A 22045-nucleotide genomic window follows, 5' to 3' on the forward strand; every position below is an offset into this window, starting at 1 on the left:
GTATATATATACACGTTTGTTAGCCCGATGAGGTTCCGAGTTAGTCTTTGCTTTATTACGCAGGGAAAGTTCGGTTTTGTGTGTGCGCTGCATATACGAACTTTGTTATGTGTATTGGATTTACGAGCGGTAATAGACAGTTTGAATTATTCGAAATTGTACAGGAGTTTTAATTAAGATACACACATCCTAGCTGTTACACCGTTGTTTATAATTTCCTGAACTTGAGCTTGATGCCAGACATAGGACGGTTTGTTAGGGCTTTTGGATTTCTCACGTAAGGAATGCACATCTCTTTGCAGACGTCGAGTCGTGTAGTTTTGCAGGATATTGATGACGCAAACTGATCTGCGAATCTCGGCGTATGCCGATCATCGGTATCCAAACGACAGTTCCTTTTAGAATCGTTACATTTGTTTCGGCAAACATGTACGGCTTCGTTGCTTTTCTCAAAGTTTCTGTAATGTAAATGAACATTTGTTAAATTATTTTGCATCGTCAAGTATCTTATCATATGATAAAGGCTCACCGGAGAAAACCTTTTGCAAGTACTTTAAATCCCTTGACGTTCTCATACGTCGAATCTGTGTTGCTGTTTTGAAGAAGTTCGTTTATTTATCTTCTGAGCTCGTGCTGAATCGAGTGGTTTTGAACTAATTCGTTTGAACTAATTTTTAAGTAATTGTGCGGTGATAAAAGCGTCCGTGATTTCTTGTGTAGATGTGAAAAGTAGATACAGCATTTTACTATATATCTATGTATGTAATGTAGTATAGGCAAGAATCCCGCAGTATATGATTATTATCGTCATAGTAATTTTGTACATAATTTTTTTAATGGCATACGATTCAATAGGTTTGTAAAAATAAATCAGATCACACTGGCGAACATTTTTTATGCCAATGGTGGTCGAGAATGCATAAAAAACGATATACTGGAGGATAAATGTATACTCTATATAATTTACTGATATTGTTGACTTTGCCGAGATCGTACATACATAATGAAGAACAGGTTGTGCGTCAAAAGGTCGTCTTAGATTATGGCCCGTTGGCTGCGATAGCTGAACACCGGTGAAGTCGGCGATGCCAATGCGACGCAGCAGCAGGTCCTTCGTCTTACTGTTCAATTAGAATCTTGAAGCATACCCAGTAAAGATAAAACATAGATAATAAGATTATCATTTGAAAAACATTTAATACAGCGTTCAAGCACGTGATAGTTAATTATTTTTTCGCTTCAACGCATATAATAATATTTAGAAAATGTATTTTCTTCCCTAATTAATTGATTGAATGAGAAAACTTGAAATATTTTGTAGAAAATAATATTTATTTTCAACTCGAAAAATCAAGTGCGATTTCCTAAAATAATTCGGAAATACATATATAGATAACTTGAAAACTTTTAGCTGCTTATCTGTAACATTTTGTATAAAGTGTAAAATGATCATTTATCGAATACATGCAATGTTGCAAACTCATTTTCATTCTTTATAACAACCTAAATGTAAATACATTTGTATTAGCCAAATAAAATCATTCTTTGCATATTTTCTAATCTTGACATTGTCTGATACTATCGTGCATTTCGACACTTAAGAGCGTGACTTATAGTCTTTTCAAGCAGTCTACAAATCGTTAAAATATTGAACAATTGTCAGAACGGTTTACACCTAATTTTATACAAAGAAGCCTCGTTTTTAAAAATAAAAATACATATCGTTATAATTCGAATAATAGTGGAATAATATCATCCACAATCACAATTGTAAAACATAGTCCTAAAACGATAGATGACAATTACGATTAGTTAATTGCACTCTTTACAATCAACGCTTTTTCGTGCTTACAAATATTTCTGTATGCACAAATTATTTGGTTTAATAATAAAGCATTCAGTGATGACTCAAACAAAGTACAATGTATTGTACAAACATGATTTTTATAATTACTAATACTGTTATCATTATTTAGAATAATGTTGGTCTCTTATTATACTTAAACAAAACTTACATTGAACATTAGAATCATACATATAAGTAGTGACTACTAAGAGCTATTATTAACAAGGAATTGAAAAAAATGATAAGTAATATGAGTTTACGAGAAATTATATTTACTCGTAAACTAAACTTTTGTCATATTATTCTAGATGCTTTACATATAATAAAGCATTTTATCTTGGTTATAATTTCTGCAACCCTGTAACATAACAAAAAGGCATCCACTGTCAGGTAAGGTTTTTACAAAAATGCAAACTAATTTAATAAATGAAAAATAAACTCACTTATTGTGGCTTTTTAAATTTCCTGTGCTTATGATTGCCATCTCCAGTTGGTGTTTCATGAGACCTTTTACTAGTCAGCTTCTGAGCCTGGGTTCTTAATATCTCATCCAAAAGATGCGGATGAGACTTAACCATGGTGTTGTATCCCTCCTTTTCAATTACCAAATTCAAGTTCTTGATGATGTAGTTGATCAGCAGGCTTTTGTGCCAACTAGCCTTCTTCCCATCAGCATCGATGAGCAAACCTGGTGCATTCTCAGGCTTCATAAGGACTTTCATCTGCTTCTTGAAGGCTTCCTCCATGTCGCTCAGCTGGTACTGTTTAGCCAAATGTATCAAACCATCCAAGTTCCTCTCCTGCACACTCGCTACTAGACCCGTGTAAATATACCGCAGCATATCGGCGAAATCTTCGAGTCGCACGATCTCGCACGTCAGATCAACCTGGATGCAGGTGCGGGTGACCGCGGTGACACGTTCGAATTCAGTAGCAAATACTGGGCTGCGCGCCGACAGTATGGCTTTGTGGACATGAAAATCTTGATGGCTCTGATCTTTACAACATACAACTAGCGTCGCATCGCTCAGTTGACCCTTATCCAGCATCGAGGCCAAGTCCTACTGTAACTTGGTTAGATTAGACTCCGCATATTTTTCTTTCTTCGTGTTAAATATATCGGCACGAGGCAATGTGCTCAAACTCTGGCTCATACTCACAATTTTGAATATAAACACGAGCTGCTGATGCATCTGATTATCGAGAAAGGGGCAAAACAGTTTGTCAGATTGCGAAATGTCAAACTTATTGTTGTTGCAGGCCAGATTATAAAAATTATAAAAGCTACGGTGACCCACAACTACGAATTTGTCATCCGCGCATGAGCCAAGACAAAGGAGACCCACGTACTGAGGCAAACTTTCCTCGATTTTTGGATGTTCAAGCACTCTAATTTTTATGTTAAGCTGTTTGCCTATTTGCGAGTAATTTCTTGGTTTTTCGTCGGATATATGCCAAACGATGTAGTCGGTCCTGACAATATTGTACGAGACATAATCTCTTTTCAAGGTTAAGTGCAACCTGAACTCTTTAATCGTTACATTTCCCAGGTTTGAGATACTAGAACTCGGAAGGACATAGTCTTCACCGAAGCCTTCCATCGCTATAGACGTTTAGCTTAATTATGACTTGATTAAAAACAAATAACTAATCAAAGTTCGGGGAGGGAAACTAAACCCGGTACTTTATCAGGTGTTCGTTTGATTCGGCCGGTTGTCGTTGTCGGTCACATTCGAATTGGAATGATCGTATACTTATACAGTGGCGCCGCCAGTTCGCCACTTACACCTATTTTAGAGCTGCGTATTGCGTATAAAGCGAGTTGAAGCTTGTAAGTATAGTAATGCACACAAGTGGATTGTTTTTTTAGTCGTACTACGCAAGTATAGTAAAATAACAGATCGGGTGAACAATTACATACTAAAATAATATATGCACCGCGAATTGGCATATTTGTGACAGAAGAATAAACGTTCCTTTTCTGAATCAAAAATACGCTAATTGCCCCTTGAGGCTTGGTAACGTAATTACAAGTTTTTCCAACGTTAAAACGATCTGTTTTATTACATATAAAGCCTTTATAAAGTTTTTACAACTTATGAGCATGCTCTTATACGGTCCGTACAGTCTGTGTAGTTTAAAAAAAAACTATGTCTAATAATTATTACTATTTTTGGATATATATCAGTGTCTATTCACTTAATTTGTGAAATACAATAATGAGTCCTTCGACCATATTCGACCATATAGGTAGTACACGGTCGGAGCATGAGTCACAATGACTTTGATCGTGTTTTTAGCTAACGCGCGCCTGTACTTGCTTTTTTCGGTAATATCAGTCGGCGTCTCAGTCTGCGAGAATGATCATCAAGATACGGGATCAAAGTGCACGCATCTACTTACCGCATTGACCGAGTGCTTATAGATTGATGTTTAAGTATTATTACGATTTATCGTCAAATACGAATAACGCATACAGAACGTAGAATTCATTAACAGTTTTTCCTCGCACTTTATTTTCGCAGGACTTCCAGTAGATAAAGGCTACACGTTTGTACACAACGGCGTTACTGGGACTTTTCGAAGTAGCGGCCGGTCTGGTAGCCCTCGGCTTGGCCGTCTACTACTACCTAACCTCGAACATGGACTTCTGGAGCAGCCGCGGTGTCAAAGGTCCGAAGCCAAGGCCATTGTTCGGGTCAACGCTCGACTTCGCGATCGGCCGCATGTCCTTGCTCAGTCCCGTATTTCACGATCGAGAGCTGAACGACTTCTTCATCGGTACCATCAGCCAGACTATGGATTACAGGAAGAAGAATAACGTCGAGCGCAACGATTTCATCGATCTGCTCATGGCCATCAAGGACGATCCGAGCAAAGTTGGCGACATCGATACGTTATATAATATGACGTTCGATTCAGTCATTTTTCAAATTTACTTTTTCATAAATTTAATGTTTCAGAAATGACGGACACTGTGATTGCCTCCCAGGCTTTCATATTTTTCCTCGCGGGCTTCGAGACCTCCTCGTCGACCATAAGTCACACTTTGTACGAGTTGGCTCAGAATCAAGCGATTCAGGATAAACTCCGCGAAGAAATCGTCGAAGAACTCAAGATTCATAACGGAGAAATAACGTACGAAAGCGTCAAAGGCATGAAGTACCTGCACAAAATTTTCTGCGGTTATTATATACATTTCTACATCGAAATTACAAAGTTGTTTCAGTGTATACTGATGATCCGTAAATTTTTATTCTACAGAAACTTTGAGAAAATACACACCACTTAGTGTGATCCAAAGAAACTCGCTAGAACCGTACACGTTCTCGGGAACGAAAGTGACGATACCAAAAGATACCGAGCTGTGGATTCCAATTTACGCGATTCAACATGATCCGGACATTTATCCCTAACCTGAGAAGTACGATCCCGAAAGATTCGACGATGAAAATATGAAGCAGAGACATCCCTCTTTTTATTTGCCTTTTGGAGATGGTCCGAGAAACTGCATTTGTATATAATACCTAATACGTTCAAATCTTTGACCTGTGACGAGAATAACGTTTAAAAGTTTATTTTTCATTTTCAGGCGCTCGCTTCGGTAATTACCAGACGAAACTTGGTATCATTCAAGTCTTGAAAAATTACAAGGTCGAGGTCTGCGATCAAACTCGCATACCTTATACGATCGATCCGAAACAGTTTTTACTGGCACCAATCGATGGCATCGAATTAAAGTTTCGGAAAATCTAGTCCCAATACTTGTTATTCGTTATACTTTAAGAAAAGACAACTTTTATACCGAAAATTCATTGAAGCGAGGGGAGCATTTTCTTAACTGTAATTCATAATTATATAAACGTACATTTTGTTTTAATTTACATATGCTACAAATATTACAAAAATAAAAATTTCATATGCCATATAATCATATGCGCATTTTTCGGCGAAACACCGAAATGGCTGCTGCTCAGAATGAGATTTTCTTTTCGTAATCTTGTATTCTCATATCAGAAAATTACCGCTTTTATACAATGCTTTAAAAAAAAGTATAGTTTATTGCTGCAAATCCATTATTACAAAGGCGATGTGGCTATGGTTTAATTTTCGCGGCTTACAGTACCTAGCGTTAACTGATCATATCACTATATACACATGCGTATAAATATCTATATAATGTATGTTATGTATATATATGTATACCCAGATTTAGAGGGGCAAGTTTCCTAACCTCAGAAAGCGAAAAAACACGTTTGTTTATTGATACTTGTGCCACTAACTAATGATTTTCCTAAAGTAAATCACGAATGACGTGAATTTATGATGCACTACTGCTTTTCGAAAGATAACTAGTGATTGAGTGTTTCAACTGGGTAATACTTTAAGTTATTCTTTCTTAACTTATCTTGTTGATTAGTAGTCCTCAAATAATTTCTATCAATATTTTATGAAGAAAACGTCAAGATGCAAGCTGCTAAGTTGATCGGCAATAGCCCACTGCTGACGAATTACGCCTATTCCTGCAGTTTCTTCAATCTAAATTCTATCTATGCACAAAGTTTACGATGGAAAAGGAAACCAATTTGGTTGCCGACAGCTAAAACTAAGATATTTCGTGTGCCACCAAGACCCGTAATACCAAAGGAGGAAGAACTTGAAATCCTGAGGCTTTATAACAATTACAGAACTTACTATCGTTCAGTCAGGTGAAAAGATTTAGAATAATTTTTTTTTTATTTATTATGTACTTTTATTGATGAGTTTGACATGTTTTATTGACCTAATTCAGGAAGTACATGGTGCAGATTACAAAGCAAAATGAAATACAACTAGATCACTCAGTAATTGAAAAAGCTGAAGAGGATGATTATATTAAATGTATGGAATTGAATGAAGAGTGGAACAAAAAAATTGCAGCGGAACGAAAAGTTAGACTGCAGAACGAAATGGAAGCTCGTAGATTGAGGGCTTTGCAGACCATAGAATACAAGGAGGAAAAAATGAAACAAAAGAGACTGCACGCTCTTGAAAAGATCAAAGAAGCAAAGTTGCTTGCTCCTACATTAATTACAAGAGATAACATTGACCAAGCAATAGAGGAAGCATTAGCTAATGTTGTGAATCACAATAAAGCACTGGATGCCAGCGGCAATTGGCACACAAAGTTATCAGGGGCTACTACTGTAAAGAAATCAGAAAATATACAAATTAAACAATAAATTTAACTGCTTTTGTAAATAATAAAAAAAGTTAAAATATAGATTTCAATATACATATAAATAGCAACTGGATTTGGTTATTTGAATATGAACAAACGTTATCTTTTCTTATTTAATATAAGTCGAGACACTATTTATTATTGAGAATAGTCACATACATTTTTAACTAAATATACATTTTTTTTAGTTAATCGTAATGCAACAAGTTATAAATATATCGTCGGAACATCTTTGGCTTAGAGATGTACATGATTCCTTTTTCTTTCTTTCAAATAAAATCATTCAAAATTTAAAAATAAAATTAGTAAACAAGGATTACTTGACTTTGCAAAATCATAATTTTCTTTAAAAATCCTTGGATTGAAATTTATCATACATATAAAAGTTAATATAAATAAAAATACACTCTCAAAAAATCATTTGGCGACGTTCATCACGTATATTGTTTGGCGGATACATTTTTTGTCTAGGTTTTATTATTTCAGTGCATGACATACTTGTGAAAAAGAAGAGCAGATAGTATACAAGTAACTAAATTTTTGATAAATATCGTACAAATCTATTATGCGTTATCCCCTGTAAATGTTCAGGTATATAAATTCGCTCTAAGCGATTCTACTGAGTGCAAAGAGGAGATCAAAGTTTACCTAAATCAGCATTGATCCTCTCTGAGCGCTCGATATATATATATATATATATATATTTTGTTTTCAATGTGTCATTTTCAGGCATTGTATAACTTCTTTTGGCGATGAAACGTCTTCGTTTTCGCCGTGCAGGTATAGGTATATGTCGAGAGTGTAAGTATAGTCGTGTCAAAAGTATTCGAATCAACGTTTCTCTTTCTCGTGTCTGTTACTTGAAAGTGGTTGTCATCGATATGAAAGCTGTAGCTTTAAACCAAAATGCCCGATAAAATTCATTTTTGTTTTGTTGGAAAACGTACAAGTACATATTATAATTAAGATACAATATTAAAGAATGTAAAACACAACCGCAACGGGTTTTTATTGTATAGAAAAAACGTTACCAACTACAAATCAACAATGCGCTTTCCTAAATTATCGTTATCGATATCTGCATGTATCATGTGAAAAAAGGAAAAATTGGAGCCTTATTTTTTATGCATAGTTTTCCAGGCCTTTATAGTAATATAAGCAACGAGGCCCAGATAAATATACCCATCGGCGTCTTCGTTTTTGCGCCAAACGATTTTGTTTTCACCACAACGCTATTATAATATAGACATTACGCTTTTAGTGTGTATAAACAATCAATCGTGGCACAGATGAAAGAGGAGAAAACAAATCATACAATAAAACTTGTGGTGTGCGAACTTTTTAAATATATATTTCTCAGCTCGAAGTATAGAGTATATGAGAGATAAATGGTCAGGGAAAACAGCTAATTCTTGTTTAACGACTACTCTATATGTATAATATCATAAAACTTACTTGCAATCGTATGGTAAATTATTAATTGTTTTTTTCTTCAATCATTCTCTGCTTAAACTTTAAACGCAATGTTTTACACAAGTGCTTATAAATGTATATTACACTCTTATTACTCCTTTGCTTTTAAAGATGATAATCGTAGCAATATAAATCTACTGGCTAAAAGTACCTTGGGCGATGCAAAGCGGGAAAGTTCGGAAATCAATTATACATAAATTATATGAATGCATACGCACAGTATATGATTATATCATGCGTACTTCGTCCGAACATTATAATAGTCTATAAGTGCCGATCGTCAGATGCATAAATTAAAAATTTTAATTTTTTTCATGTACCGCACTCGTTAACAATCATCTTATTCTTCCCTTTCTTTTTCTCTCTCTGTTTCACTTCCGTTTAAAATACACTGATCGATATACTTTGTACTTTTAACGATGGTAATCCTATAATTTTAAATTTATGCATATTATCTGATGAACAATTTTCTTTGTATAACAATAAATGATCTGAGAATATTCGCAAATCTAATAATTACGACGAAGAAAGCATCACCACATCAAAATTCATGTCATATTATATTATATAATCATATAAAGTTTCATACATAACTTATACACAATGCTTTTCCAAGGGTGTTTGGCTGAAGGGAGGAAGTTCTATTGCACTTGAATGTCTTGCCGTTTGGTATACACGAAGAAAGATAAATAATGTCATAATCGCTATGATGATTCAGGTTTAACAATATATTGTTTATGATAATCGAAGATGACGAGTGTGTGCCTGCGTGTGTTATGTAAAAGTGTGCCAGTATCGATTACTTTTCGCTTTTTCATTATTATCCTCATCATATATAATATATATTTATATATTTATGTGTTAATTTTAGGTACGTCGTTATATATCTGCTAATTTCATACAGTCTAGCAGGCGTATGAACGTTGTACTGATTTCATTTGTGTAACTCATTTGTCTCACTCTATCGAAAACATCAATGATTTTCTCTCTTTTTGTTCGACAAATTTCACGCGCATTATATAATTATTATTATTTTTTTAAATTATTATATATTTTTTATATTATTTTCATATCGTGTAAAAATGATAAGAATTATATCATCCAAGACATAAGTCGCTATACGCGTACGTGGTATGTATATAAATATTGTATATTTACATGTATGTATATGTATACGCACGCAGTAGCTGGCATTTAATTTCCTGGGTCCCTGAAATACATTTCCCGCGAATTTTTCAACTTTTTATTAAAATTGTTTTGTCAGTTTTTAACATTTCGGTTACAATTTTGTGCATCTGGTTTTCTAGACTCACGCTGACGCTCAAAAGTATCGCCTATTTACATAGCAGGGTACAAATGAGATTGTCTTTTTTTTTTAAATTCGGAGTAGTATCGAAAAGTACAAACACTATGACTCTCATTTTCTGTATTGATTATCCTTAAGCATTTTTTTAGATGACTTTATTATTATTTAAATATAGCTAAGCCTAAAAATGAGAAATCTAATTATTGCTGATATATTACAGTTCTACGAAGATGCGAGCCAGCGTGAGTCTTACAAATTATATTCTCGTATAGAACGAGAAATATCCAGATAATCTATCTTATCATCAAAACTATTAACTATTCTTATGTAACTTACAATTTATCATTTTTAAAATACATTATGATTTCTAACCATCTACAAATCTATGTTCTGTTACTAAAAAGAAAAGGATATTTCCCCCTTACATCATTGTGAATAACACCTAAGAATTTGTAGCTAAATTTCTGATGACAACATTCAATTTGAAAATAAACTACGAAATACATAGCGACAGAGACAAAAAATGAAACCAAAGAAAATAAAATCCAAAAATTATTCATATCTGTATTGAGAATGCATTTTAAAGGTGCCAGTAAGATACTAATGCGAAAGCTCTTTTCAATTCTAGATTTGAGTACTGTTGTGCGCCTTCGATGCACAATACGTGCCTATGGTTTCTCTGTTTTTATTATTTCTTACATGATTTCATCCTTGTTTTCATTTTTTTTGCAACTGTTACGCAGAGAATAAGGTACATATATTCACAATCCGACAATCTGCTCTTTTTTGAACAACATACATACGCATGTGTTCCTGTAGTTTCATTTTCATAAGTTTGCCGTCTACAAAAGCATTATTTATTCTCTCATACGATTTATTTTTAATGTTTATTTATAAGTCGAGCACCACGATTAAAATGTGTGCCACGTTATCCAGGTTTCATGTGCTTGCGCGTAAAAAAAATATAATTTGTAAAAAATTCCTAAATCTTATATTCTCCGTTATTTAGTATTAAAAAATGGCACATCGATTATTATTTTATCTATTCATTCTTGTTTATTGTTATTTGTTCTTATTTTCCGGAGCAACAAAAAAACCATGTATACGATTTTGCGTCTCGGATCTTTGCCATTTGCGCACATTAATTTATTAACTTTTTTGCTCTAGGGCAGTGTGATATTCCGTATTCCGTTTTTTTTTCTTTTTCGGTACATTACATCATATATAAAAGCATTATACACACAGCAGTATAACGCAGGCCGCATTATTAAGGTTCTAGTATCGGCGATTTCTATTTTGTTCGTTCACTTATCAGTTTGCTTATTTTTTTTCATTTTACATCACAGTGTCATCCGCCATTACTCTTTTAGTCTCTCTTTCTCAAAAAACAGCGATGTTATTTTAGATAGAAAATTAGTGATAAGAATTTAAGCTATATACGGCAGACTGTATTATACGGTGATAACGTTGTGTTTTAAAGGAATTCATAAAAGTAATCTTATTTAAGAAAGAAAAATTAAATAGTCGATTTAAATTAATGATTCTGAATACTTTATATCCATGAATTTGTAAATAAAACTCTTATATGAATGAATATGGTAGAAGTATAATTACGGAAAAATTCATTTACATATAGACATATATGTATTTCTATTTCAATTAATCAAAAGACAAAATATATTCAAATAATTTTTTGCCATTCACGATGTTATCAAGAAAGTGGGTATAGTTGTTGATAAAAGACAAATAACATCGTCAATGGTGAAAATTAGATAATTCAAACGTATTTTATTTTTCGATGTACGTATAAAAGTATGCGTTCAATGTCAGTAGTACAATCCAAACAGTAGCATTTAACTGTGGTGTTAACAGCCTCTTAATGCAGGCAACGCAAAAATTTAAAATCACTGAAACACAAAATACCATGTAAAAAATCAGGTGTCAAATTTTACTTCCACTGATAATTAATTATTAACAAGCATCTATGCAAATATGAGTGACATATAGTATATTTAAATGTATATATTTCTTGTCTATCTCCCTTAATTCATATTTATACTCTTTACTATGTATGATTGCTTTATAAGTATGATCGCTGAGTTGGTGCATGTAATGACTATATTTGAAATAATTGTCTTGGTATACACAACTATTTTGTATTTCCATTCTCATTATCATTATGCTTTTCACTCTATACAATAATATTATCGCATTTCTAAATACGGCGTATACGAACAATTTTGTCTTGATAATATATAATAAAAAAAGATCATAAAACAGCAAATATATAAGTATTCAACAAGTACTACGTGATAAAGTAACATTAAAAAACAGTAGGAGGTGGAATAAACGCTATTGCTGTAAACATATTATACCACATAATATTTAGGAAATGAAAAAAACTAACAAGTTTTTCTATATTGTTTTAAAAGCCAACATCAACAGATGGTTATACATTGCAAGTCAAATTTTTAATAAGAAAACAAATCGGTGCATCACACCTCCTTATAGGATAATAATAATAATAATAATAAAAAAATTTAACGTTACTCTGCTTGTTCCACCTCCAAAAATGTCAGCTACGGCATTTTAGATCTTCTATTTAGTTCAAAAGAAGGCTATAATCAAAATTTATTTATAAAAATCACCTAATAACTCAACACGTCATTTTCATAAAACTCTTTTTTTATTTTTAACAGTTATATGAAAAACTTTTTTAATATTTTCTATTTTTCCTGTTTCATAATATTCCATGATGAGCAACTTGGTTACAAAACAAAATATTTTATATATTCTTTTTATTAATAATTTTTAGCACCTTAATTTGCCAACCATGCACGAAACAATTCCTAGTTGCGTAACAAGGAATATTACTGAAAACGCACTTTAGATGCACGTGCGAAAATATTAAAACGTGTTTTCATAGTTATGTAAAACATATGATAAAAATAACTGATGGCAGCAAAACGATAAAAGTACGAAGTTCGACTACAGGCCTTCTTTGAAGATACAATACATAAATGAATATCCAGTTTCATTACTTATCGACGATATTTCTCTACTCGCACGTACATGCGTACACACTTCTCTTGCTCTCTTCATAACTTTGTCAATTTGCAAATACGTGCAAAAGGCTGTGTGTATCCGTCTATCTCATTTTTTTTGTCTGTCTTTGTACGTTTAACCGTCGTATTATAAAACTACATTCTCATTCATCATCCATTTATAGTTAATGTACAGCGCATATGAAATATTCGAATGAGTCGCGCTTTGTAATAATTCGTCAAGCACGCTTTTCGCAATTTTAACCTTTTTATTATTTATAATATATATTTATATAATGGCTTGCCTCTCATTACTTCTCGCTTGGCTTGGTAAATTTTTTTATTCATAGTACGTGTGTGAGCGCGTAGGTACGCTTTAAGCCCACACTTAGTACATATTTTTTCCTCGATAGCAGAAAGAGAAAAGAATCGGATCGAGTATTTGTCTCGTTCTTTCTTTTACGTCAACGGACCGCTGCTAATGCTGCTGCTACTACTGCCCAAAGGCTGCGGCTATTCGATTCCACGTGGCCCATCGATAGGCATCGTATGCAGCACTTCGTCAAGAAGTTGTAACGCACGATGCAGATGTACCTAGATCAACACAAATGCTTTTTAGAATCATTTTTTCTTTTTAATTTTTGCTGGTAAGTTTAAAAATGAAAATTTGATGCGTACCTCTATCCAGCACGGAGTTTCCTTTATACTATTTCTCGGATAATCAGGACCCCATCCTTTGACGAAGCTTAAGCGCAAAATGCAGAGCCGACGCAGATCATCGACGCCAATACCAGCAGCTGCACTAAGACCTACGCAAACAAATGTATTATTATAAATGATCCAATAAAGTAGTCAAATGCAGATTTGACAACGCATGTAATCTTTTGTTCACATAACTTTATAATTTTCATTACGCAATATGAACGAAAACCAGTCACCGCATCCTTATTATAGAGAAAAAGCCTTTCGATCCATACAAAGTAGGATGCAAAATAAGCATATTATATAAAATAAAAATAAAAAAGCATACTTTTGGTGATAGGTGCACCATGGGTCAGGTGCCCTGCAACAGCGGCAGCCTGAGCCGCAGCAGCAGCTTGTGCCGTGGCGGCTTGGCCTCGCATCTGTTTGTGGCATTGACGTAAATCGAAAACCTTGATGTACGCTGAAGGATAGATCTTGTGGACGGCGTCACCTGGCGCACGGCCGGCCTCTCTGTCTAGGTAGTATGATTGAACGAAAACACTGTGTTCGCTCAAACATCGGAGCCAGACATCACCCTCACCCCGCAAATCCAATACTACGCCTTTGCCTATAAAACAACAAAGAAAAAGTTGAATTAAAAAATAATAGGAAAAATATTAACGATTCAAAGCAATGTTTAATTTGTAACATACCAATGTGAAGTCGAGCTTTCTCGCTCTGATCTGTGCGGTGTACATTGCTTAGAGCACCAAGACAGAATCTGTTGCCACCGCTAGGGTCGACGTAGCCGTCGATGGTGACATTCGGGCAGTTGCTGCTAACTTTGAATGTTTCTCCAACCTGTGTATCCAGTTCAAAATAAGCTACCGAGCACCAGTACTCTGGCGCTGGCTGGCTTGACAATAATCCTGGAGTTGCTCCTGTTCCTATATTCCCAGGTACCTCGCCTCCGTGATTACCCCCTATCACAAATTAATTATTTCAATGATGGCATAACTAGATCGAAGGCGCTTCTCTTCATATTAATCCAAATTAACGTATCATTTTTTATTGAAAAAAAAAACTTACAATAGGGAGTCGCGTGGAGATGTCGGTGATCAGGTGGCTGCATGCTCTGCGTGTAAGTGAGAGTGTTGTTGCCGGTCCATTGAGGTGCACCGGTGTTGTAGGGGTTAGCAACGGTAGCCACCGCGAAACCGTTCTGATGGTGCAAATGCACAGGTGACACTGGTGAGCTTTGGCTGCCTCCAGCTGTAAAAATAACGAATACACTCGTATTATTAATCGTATACAGAGTCTGATTTTAAATCGAATAAACTTATTTAATAAGCAACAAATAAAATCTATGAATCCATTTGAGAAACTTACTGAGAGTAGCCTGAAGAGCATCGACGGGCGTCGGTGCCTGGTTGAGATCCTGCGGGGGAGACGTTGCACTGTAGAAACTCTCACTGCTGGAAGGTCCCTGTGTAGGACTCAGAATCTGGCTGCTACTGCTGCCGCCCGTCGAGCCCAAGGACTGTTGCTGCTGCTGATTACCTGTGGGCATGAGTCATTCTGTGCTTAGTGCCTTCAGAGGGAGAATACAACGCTTTCGGAAGGGGCCACACGAGGGTGAACTGGGTTAAATTCGTCATTTGATTTAATTTATTCCCCGTAGAGGGGAGGACGTGGCAATGAAACTGTAAGTACTTCAATTTTTTTCATTCATTACGAAGTTGGCCAGTGACTCAAGTTCAATGCATTTTACGCAATTAATGCATAATTCTCGAAAATATAACACTTTAATATTAATGTAAAAATCAACAAACGTAAAGTCTCTTCATTCAAGATCATAAGAGAAATTTTTGACTCATCACTCTCCAGAATGACAAACGCAGTTACGCCTTTATACATATTTATTCATTATAATTTTAAGCCTATAAATTCAACTATCCACTACGTCATCTCTGTACTAAAAAAAGGCAGATGATCAAAAAATACAAAAGCGTTTAAGTGCAAAAAATCTATAATCAAACGAATAAGGAGTAATAAGCCATGCAAAGAGGACATTCGCGGTACGTACGATGGTGCAAGTTTCGCGGTGTCGGCGAGTGATGCGTCTGCGTCTGGCTTTGCGGCTGAGAAGGCGCCGCAGGTATCCAGGTCTGTCGAGCGGCAGCATCGTCCAGGTGAGGTTTGCCGGTTGGAGCTGGAGCGCGAGGTCCGTTACTGCTACTACTCACGACCCCGTTATACATGCCCTCACCGTTAGCTGCCAAAGGTGAGTATCAGCGCCAAACATATTATTAAGAGCCAAATAATCGCGGATAAGGAGTGAAGGAGATTTGCGTGCTCGTGAAAGCTGTTGTGTCGTAGAGGAGCTTCGAGATAAACGACTGTGCTTCCTTTTTTCTTTATTGAGAGAAACGAAAAGAAGCTCTGGAGTGTTTGGGAAGCGGGTAGGGGTTTCACCGTGAATTAGTTTTTTTTTTCCAACAACGAAACTTTGGGAATAAGAAGCATTACTGCAAATCTACTGCTACTGAACAGTCTGCTCTCGAAATAACAAACTACAATAGTGATAATTTGTACGCATAAAGTTCTGCTAAATAAGCAGATAACGTTGATTTTCATAGTATATATACGATGTCATTTTAAAAGCACAGATATACTAAATATCATCTCTAGATCTCAGCATTACCTACAACTCGAAACTTCTGCACAAACAAAATCAAACAACCCACTACTTATTCCAAAGAATCCATATAATAGCAATGAACTCACCAGATGCGGGTTGGGCGAGATTCGGCATGAAAGGCTGCTGTGACTGCTGAGGGTTGGCGGGTGCTGCTGGTTGTCCTGCTGGCGGTGGATGATGCTGTATCGTTTGGTTCATCTCGCCGTCGACGTCCATTCCGGAACCAACGCCAGCTCCAGCGCCTGCGGCGACGTTGCCACCGCCTCCCACGCTGTACTCGTCTTTGACGAGACGACCACCTGGACCCACCCCTACTCCTGACTGCAGCGTCAGCCCCGACAGGTCTGTAAAGAACGGGTCTGCGTGTGCAGGCAGCGCGAAGACCGGGAGCCCGATTTGCGCGTTTTGTATATACACCAAGGCGACAACGATCAAAAAAAATAATCTACGATAAGCGCTGATTTAGGCTGAGTTTCTGATTCAACTTTATTTTTAATGTTTTGAGACTCTGGCGGGTCCTTCGTAATTTTAATCTTCGAAATTGGTTCGTGATGCAAATTTTACTTTTCTTTTAAACTCGATCTTCATCGATCGTGAAAGAGCTTCTGCATCAGAATCTCATCCTGTTAGGATACAAACTATAACATAAACTTTGATTTTCTTTAATCTTCTTTTCACTGAGAGTAGTTTTTTGCTAAAATAGTTCATAGTTGGTATCCTTTGAGAGGACTTGCAAGTTATGATTGTATCTGTGATCAATTCATTGTTTGATTTATAGTACATAGTACAGTCTAGAAGAATGTGATAGGTAAATTTTTTAAGAAACAAAATAACAATATTTATTTTTAGCAAAACGTGTAACCCAGAACTTGCATTGTCCATTAGATAATTCAGTTGTAAAATTGTATCATTATTTTCAATACACAGTCTGTATATAAGACTGCTTTTTTCAAAATAATTAATGCATGGCAAAACTTCCATTACAATTTTAAGACTGGATTTAATATTGACCAGCATTTTAGGGTTGATTCAATATTTTTTGTCCATAAAGTACAAAATTTGTGTGATATTATATACTTTTAAGCAAATCACCATCATAGCTGATTTGTTAAAAAACTAATAGGAACTAAAAAATATTGATATTCACAAGTTATTAAACCATCAACCCTGCATGATCAATTACTGCAGCAAATTATCGCTTAGAGCAAAACAAGCAATAGAATATGCAACCTTTTCAAGTTATTTTATTACCTTAACTTTAGTCAGAATTATATTTTAGCATTTTACTGATATTGCAGAGCATATATGTGACGTTAATAAACATGAAAAGGTTTAATGACAATAGCAACAATTTAGACAAAGCTCCAATCAAGTAAGATTTTAAATTTGCTTTTTTCTGCGACAGAAGCGAGAACGCTGTGTAGAGCATGTTCAAAAAAAGCGACACGAAAGCGACGAAACTTACCTATTCCAGGTGAAACAACACGTTCATAGTGATATGGGTTTACGCAAACTGAATCGCACTTGAGATCGAATGCAAACTGGCAGTATTTCACGTGCTTCAACTCATTTTTATGGAGATCAGGCCACCTCCAGATTCTCGCGTAAATTACATGTGGAAAACCCTTGCGGCCGGCGACCTGCAACCTGCCATCCAATGTCCTTTGTATCGTCACGCATTTACTCGGGTGTGCGCCGTTGGTCGTAATAGCAGTGATCAAGCTGTCAAGTTCATCTCTTTTTTCCTGCAAGCAAAAGAAATACACCATGTAGCAAATCATAGCTTATAACAAAAAATGATTCAAATAAAATAAAAATAAATGCTGTGATAAGAGCTTAATTGAGAGGAATATAAATAGATGAAAAGTCTCTGAAAAATGCAAAAACGTACCTTCAGTTTTTTCACCAGAGATTCAATAGCACGCTTGCTAAAACCTTCACTCTCTCCACCCTGTCGATGGCACATAAGGGAGTGAACTATGCTTAAACAAGCATCAGCACTCGTTGGAGCAGCGGGAGTCATGCCAGGCATCTCCCTTACTGAGGAATGAATTATGATAATTAGTATTTATTTCAGCAAATTATAATATTGATTAAATTAAATTTTTCACAACTGATTATGCAATTTAACTTTATATGTTATATAAATACTGAAAAATTGCTTATGCAAAGATGTGACTTGCAAAAAGTAAACAAACACCACAAAATTTGTTTATAGTTTGTATTTTTGGTATCAAAAAGTTGTTGATATTATCTAAATAGCGATGTTCATAGCTATATTTATAACTTGATCTAACCTTGATTGAATTTCATCAGACAAAAATACACGTGTACATGTATGAACATATGTGATCTTTTAATTTACAACATCCCTTTGTTGGATATACATAAAAACCCACGAAATCTCAGCATTTGTTTTCAGTAATAATTCTGATAGAAAGAAATCAACAGACCAAATAACTATATGGTTAAAAAGTTGTCAACTTAGCGTACATATATATCAGGTAAAAGCTTTTACAGATTACTCTGCATAATTGAATAAACGGTTTCATCCTGAAAACTAGCCTCTTTACAAAACGGACACCATCCACATCTGTAGATATCATAACCATTCATGTTTACATCCACAATCAGTAACATACAGTCCTTTGCGCACAAGCAAGCCCGGATAGTACTGGCTGAAATCATTCATTCAGCAAACGTAACCAGACACAAGATCTCATCAGTGTGCACGAGCCATGGGAACAAGTACACACAATCATCTCATCTGCACATTCACTCCACTCGGTTAGCATTGATAACGCAAGCATAAGGGAGCATACAGAAGGGCACTCCAGCCTGACAGCTGTAAAAAAATGCAAAAAGCAGAGCAAAGCCTATGAGAGAGAGAGGGTAGCTGATACTCACGCTCTGGGTTAGGCTGCATCGGGGGCGAGGGGTAGAGGTGCGCTCCCCCGCCCGCCAGGCCAACCATCTCGGTGAAAGCCGTGGCGGCAATCTTCGCTGACGAGGGCTGCGCTGCTGCTGCGACGACTACGTCTACTACCAGCGCTGCGACTCTCAGCTGGCAACTCGGCTGTTGGTGCTTCGCTGCTGCTGATGCCTGGTCTTGCCCTTGCGTCGGATGCCGAAAGACTCCAGCCCTTTATGCTCGACCATCTATAGCCGATCCGCTGTTCTATCTCCGTGGGCTACTGCTGCTGCTGCTGCTGCTGCTGATACTGATGGGGTACACTATACAGCCGGATAACAACAAGAGCCGAGGTCTGCCTCTGACGATGACGTGCTCCGACTCTTCCCTCTCTCTCTCTCACTTGGCGTCGTGGTCCAGCTTCGCTTGCGCGCTCTCTCTCTCTCTCTCTCTCTCTCCCTCTCTCTCTCTTTCTCTCACGGTTTTGTTGTTGCCATAATATGCCCTGCTACTGCTGCTGCTGCTGCGGGCTGGTTTTGCGCACTCTCTGACGCAGCGCCGTCTTCCTTGCTCTCGAGCGCGCTTCCTCTCTTTCTCTCTTCCTCTCGTATACATATACTTAGTCGCTCGGTGCGTAGGGATTATGTGCGGGTATATGATACACGCACAGCAGCTTCTCTCTCTCTCTCTCCCTCTCTCTTTCCTTCTCTTATTCGCTTACTTGCCGCGCGGCGGAGAGTTTGCAACTTGCACTGCGAAGAGCTCCATCTCACTCGCGCTTTGTGCGCGATATTGTGCGCAATGTGTTGTTGTCGGCCCGCGGTCGCGCGCCGTCTCGCTCTTTCTCTCGCGCATATGCAGAGTACAGCGAAATGTTCGCGGTGCACTTCTGCCTGTGAGGCTGTGACTATACATGTGCGTGTACTACACTGTACACATCTCGCTGAGGGAGAGAGAGAGAGAGCTAGGAGGCAAAAAATGCGTATAGGATGTGCTCCTTCTCAGCTCTCTCTCTCTCTCTCGCTCTTTCTCAGTCATCTCATGCACTTACGCATGTGTGCACGTGTATATATATATATTTAGGTATAGTCTAGATTCTCGCGCCCGAATCCCGCCGAAGGCGCTATATGCTCGAGTACTAGTGGCGGCAAATACAAATTCTGCTTTTACAATGCGTAGAAAAATAGCGCACATTTGAATTCTTAGCTGTTTGTTAGAGCATGGAAGAAAATGCTTTTTTGCAAGTCGGGGCCGCGGGCGCGTTGTCAAAACTATACTGCTGAACAACCGCTATATTGTGAATCGCCTAGGATTTTCCCTCGTTTTCCAATCCCTCCACATCACGCGGTTAATTATACAAGGACAATAATTTTTTATATTATCATACCTATATTTACATACGTATAAAACGCGAGAAGCTTTTAATATAATTTACTTCTCTGCGCGCGATGCGTTCCTGGAAAGGCGAATAAAGAGCCGAACAGCGACAGGGTTTTCCCCGCATGCGCCGCTCTCAGCTCCGCGGTTCTATTTTCGTGCGCGCACGCGACTCCCGCTCGCGACGTCTCTCTTTCGGTTATTCGCGAGAGAGATGCAATCCTTTAGCTATAGTATATGCGGTATACTGACTGAACATATAATTACTACACAAAGGAAGGGAAAATCATTGTGTCATCCGCCCTTAAGAACGTGACTCGAGAGAAGGGGCCGTGGCTGCGATGCGAGACGATGCGCGAGGGTAGAGAGATTCTCATCTATCTCTGCTGGGGGCTGAACGAATTTTCTTATATATAGGCTCGTAAAGTAAGTATAATATGCGCGGGGGACTGACTTCTTATACTATACTGGCTGTCATTGATTTTGGAGAGTCGGAGGCTGACTAATAGCTGGCCGCGCGCGGGGGGCTATTCGCTGACTCAAAAGGATGCGCTGATGCGTTAATATATATATAGCTAACTCTCGAGGTGGTCTTTTTTTTCGCGTGCTGGGGCTATATTTTCACTTCTATGGCTTCTTTGTTGCTCAGAGCGGAGGAGAGAGAGGATTGTATTCGAGATTCGTTTGGTATTTGTTTAGAGAGATTTTATTTATGAATAAAGCTTTTACATTCGTCATACCTATGATCATGTGTGTGAAAACTTATGACAAAGGGAATACTAATTTAGTTTGAGTTTGAAATTATTTGGCGGTATAAATGTCGACCAAAACACTAGTATGTATTATTATTGGCATATGGTATACCTTCCTATGTAAGCACGCTGCAGTAACTATAAGAAACAGCTTGTAAATGTAACGATAATTTTAAAAATTGGCGAACTTTTCAAGATATAGTATAAATACTTATTAATTTATTTATTTACTACAACGTATAAATGTTTAGTGCGTTAAATCCGAAAGGATACTATAATGTATGCGACTAATTGACGGCCTTGAGACCTGCCAATAAATAGAGTTATTAAAAGATTGAAAAAAAAATCAATTCTCGCTCTTTAAATACCTACTGTACTGTACTAACAATATGCTTTAATCTATGCGCTCTCTACTGAAAGGCGTTCAGTTCTTAAAAGTTTCATATGTTTAAAATTTTCGATAGTAATACTGCCAGTTACTTTTTTTCTTCTAAAAAGACTCGATGCTTCGGCATCTATATTTTCAGCAAATTCAGTTTCTAATCCGAATGTTACAAAAAGAAGCACAAAACATTATGTTGAATCAAAAAGTTTGAAAATTAAACATAATATATATATATATATATATCATTTAAAGCATTTTCGGCGAATTCGGTACATGCAGGTAAAATCCGAGCAGTAGGTAGATATCCATCAACTAAGTATCAATCACCGACGCAATCGCAGTCAT

The 22045-nt window shown here is 36.7% G+C and overlaps 3 protein-coding genes and 1 pseudogene across 7 annotated transcripts; 2 read left to right on the forward strand and 2 right to left on the reverse strand.

Annotated features, from left to right (window-relative positions):
- Positions 1-146: 146 nt before the first annotated feature.
- Positions 147-3642, reverse strand: LOC100678802 (BTB and MATH domain-containing protein 43-like). The gene is made up of 5 exons (XM_008205321.3): positions 3007-3642; positions 2290-2907; positions 1001-2204; positions 530-711; positions 147-458 (listed from the first exon to the last, which is right to left on the reverse strand). The coding sequence occupies exons 1-2, from the start codon at positions 3445-3447 to the stop codon at positions 2290-2292; spliced, it is 1059 nt and encodes a 352-aa protein (XP_008203543.1). The 5' UTR covers positions 3448-3642; the 3' UTR covers positions 147-458; positions 530-711; positions 1001-2204.
- A 44-nt stretch (positions 3643-3686) lies between these two features.
- On the forward strand, positions 3687-5754 carry CYP6AS28P (cytochrome P450 6AS28 pseudogene; annotated as a pseudogene). Its single transcript, NR_033331.1, has 6 exons — positions 3687-3864; positions 4147-4283; positions 4372-4725; positions 4810-5031; positions 5111-5344; positions 5439-5754. The product of NR_033331.1 is annotated as a cytochrome P450 6AS28 pseudogene (transcript).
- Positions 5755-6313: 559 nt separating this feature from the next.
- Positions 6314-7068, forward strand: LOC100116160 (probable 28S ribosomal protein S26, mitochondrial). Its single transcript, XM_032600648.1, has 2 exons — positions 6314-6555; positions 6639-7068. The coding sequence occupies exons 1-2, from the start codon at positions 6314-6316 to the stop codon at positions 7066-7068; spliced, it is 672 nt and encodes a 223-aa protein (XP_032456539.1).
- A 2855-nt stretch (positions 7069-9923) lies between these two features.
- LOC103315855 (mothers against decapentaplegic homolog 4) lies at positions 9924-20112 on the reverse strand. Of its 4 annotated transcripts, none has more exons than XM_016986193.3 (11): positions 19183-20039; positions 18167-18315; positions 17741-18020; positions 16362-16619; positions 15661-15849; positions 14964-15134; positions 14664-14846; positions 14288-14557; positions 13921-14202; positions 13569-13699; positions 9924-13484 (listed from the first exon to the last, which is right to left on the reverse strand). In XM_016986193.3, exons 1-11 carry the CDS (start codon positions 19247-19249, stop codon positions 13404-13406), a joined length of 2061 nt encoding a protein of 686 aa, XP_016841682.1. In that variant the 5' UTR covers positions 19250-20039; the 3' UTR covers positions 9924-13403. The 4 variants fall into 4 exon arrangements, with proteins under 4 accessions (XP_016841682.1, XP_016841681.1, XP_032456841.1 ...); XM_016986192.3 differs by having other exon boundaries at positions 16362-16634; positions 19183-20020; XM_032600950.1 differs by lacking the exon at positions 15661-15849 and having other exon boundaries at positions 19183-20112.
- Positions 20113-22045: the final 1933 nt, after the last annotated feature.

Source organism: Nasonia vitripennis, chromosome 5 (genome assembly GCF_009193385.2).
Source record: "Nasonia vitripennis strain AsymCx chromosome 5, Nvit_psr_1.1, whole genome shotgun sequence".
Classification (NCBI taxonomy): Eukaryota; Metazoa; Arthropoda; class Insecta; order Hymenoptera; family Pteromalidae; genus Nasonia; species Nasonia vitripennis.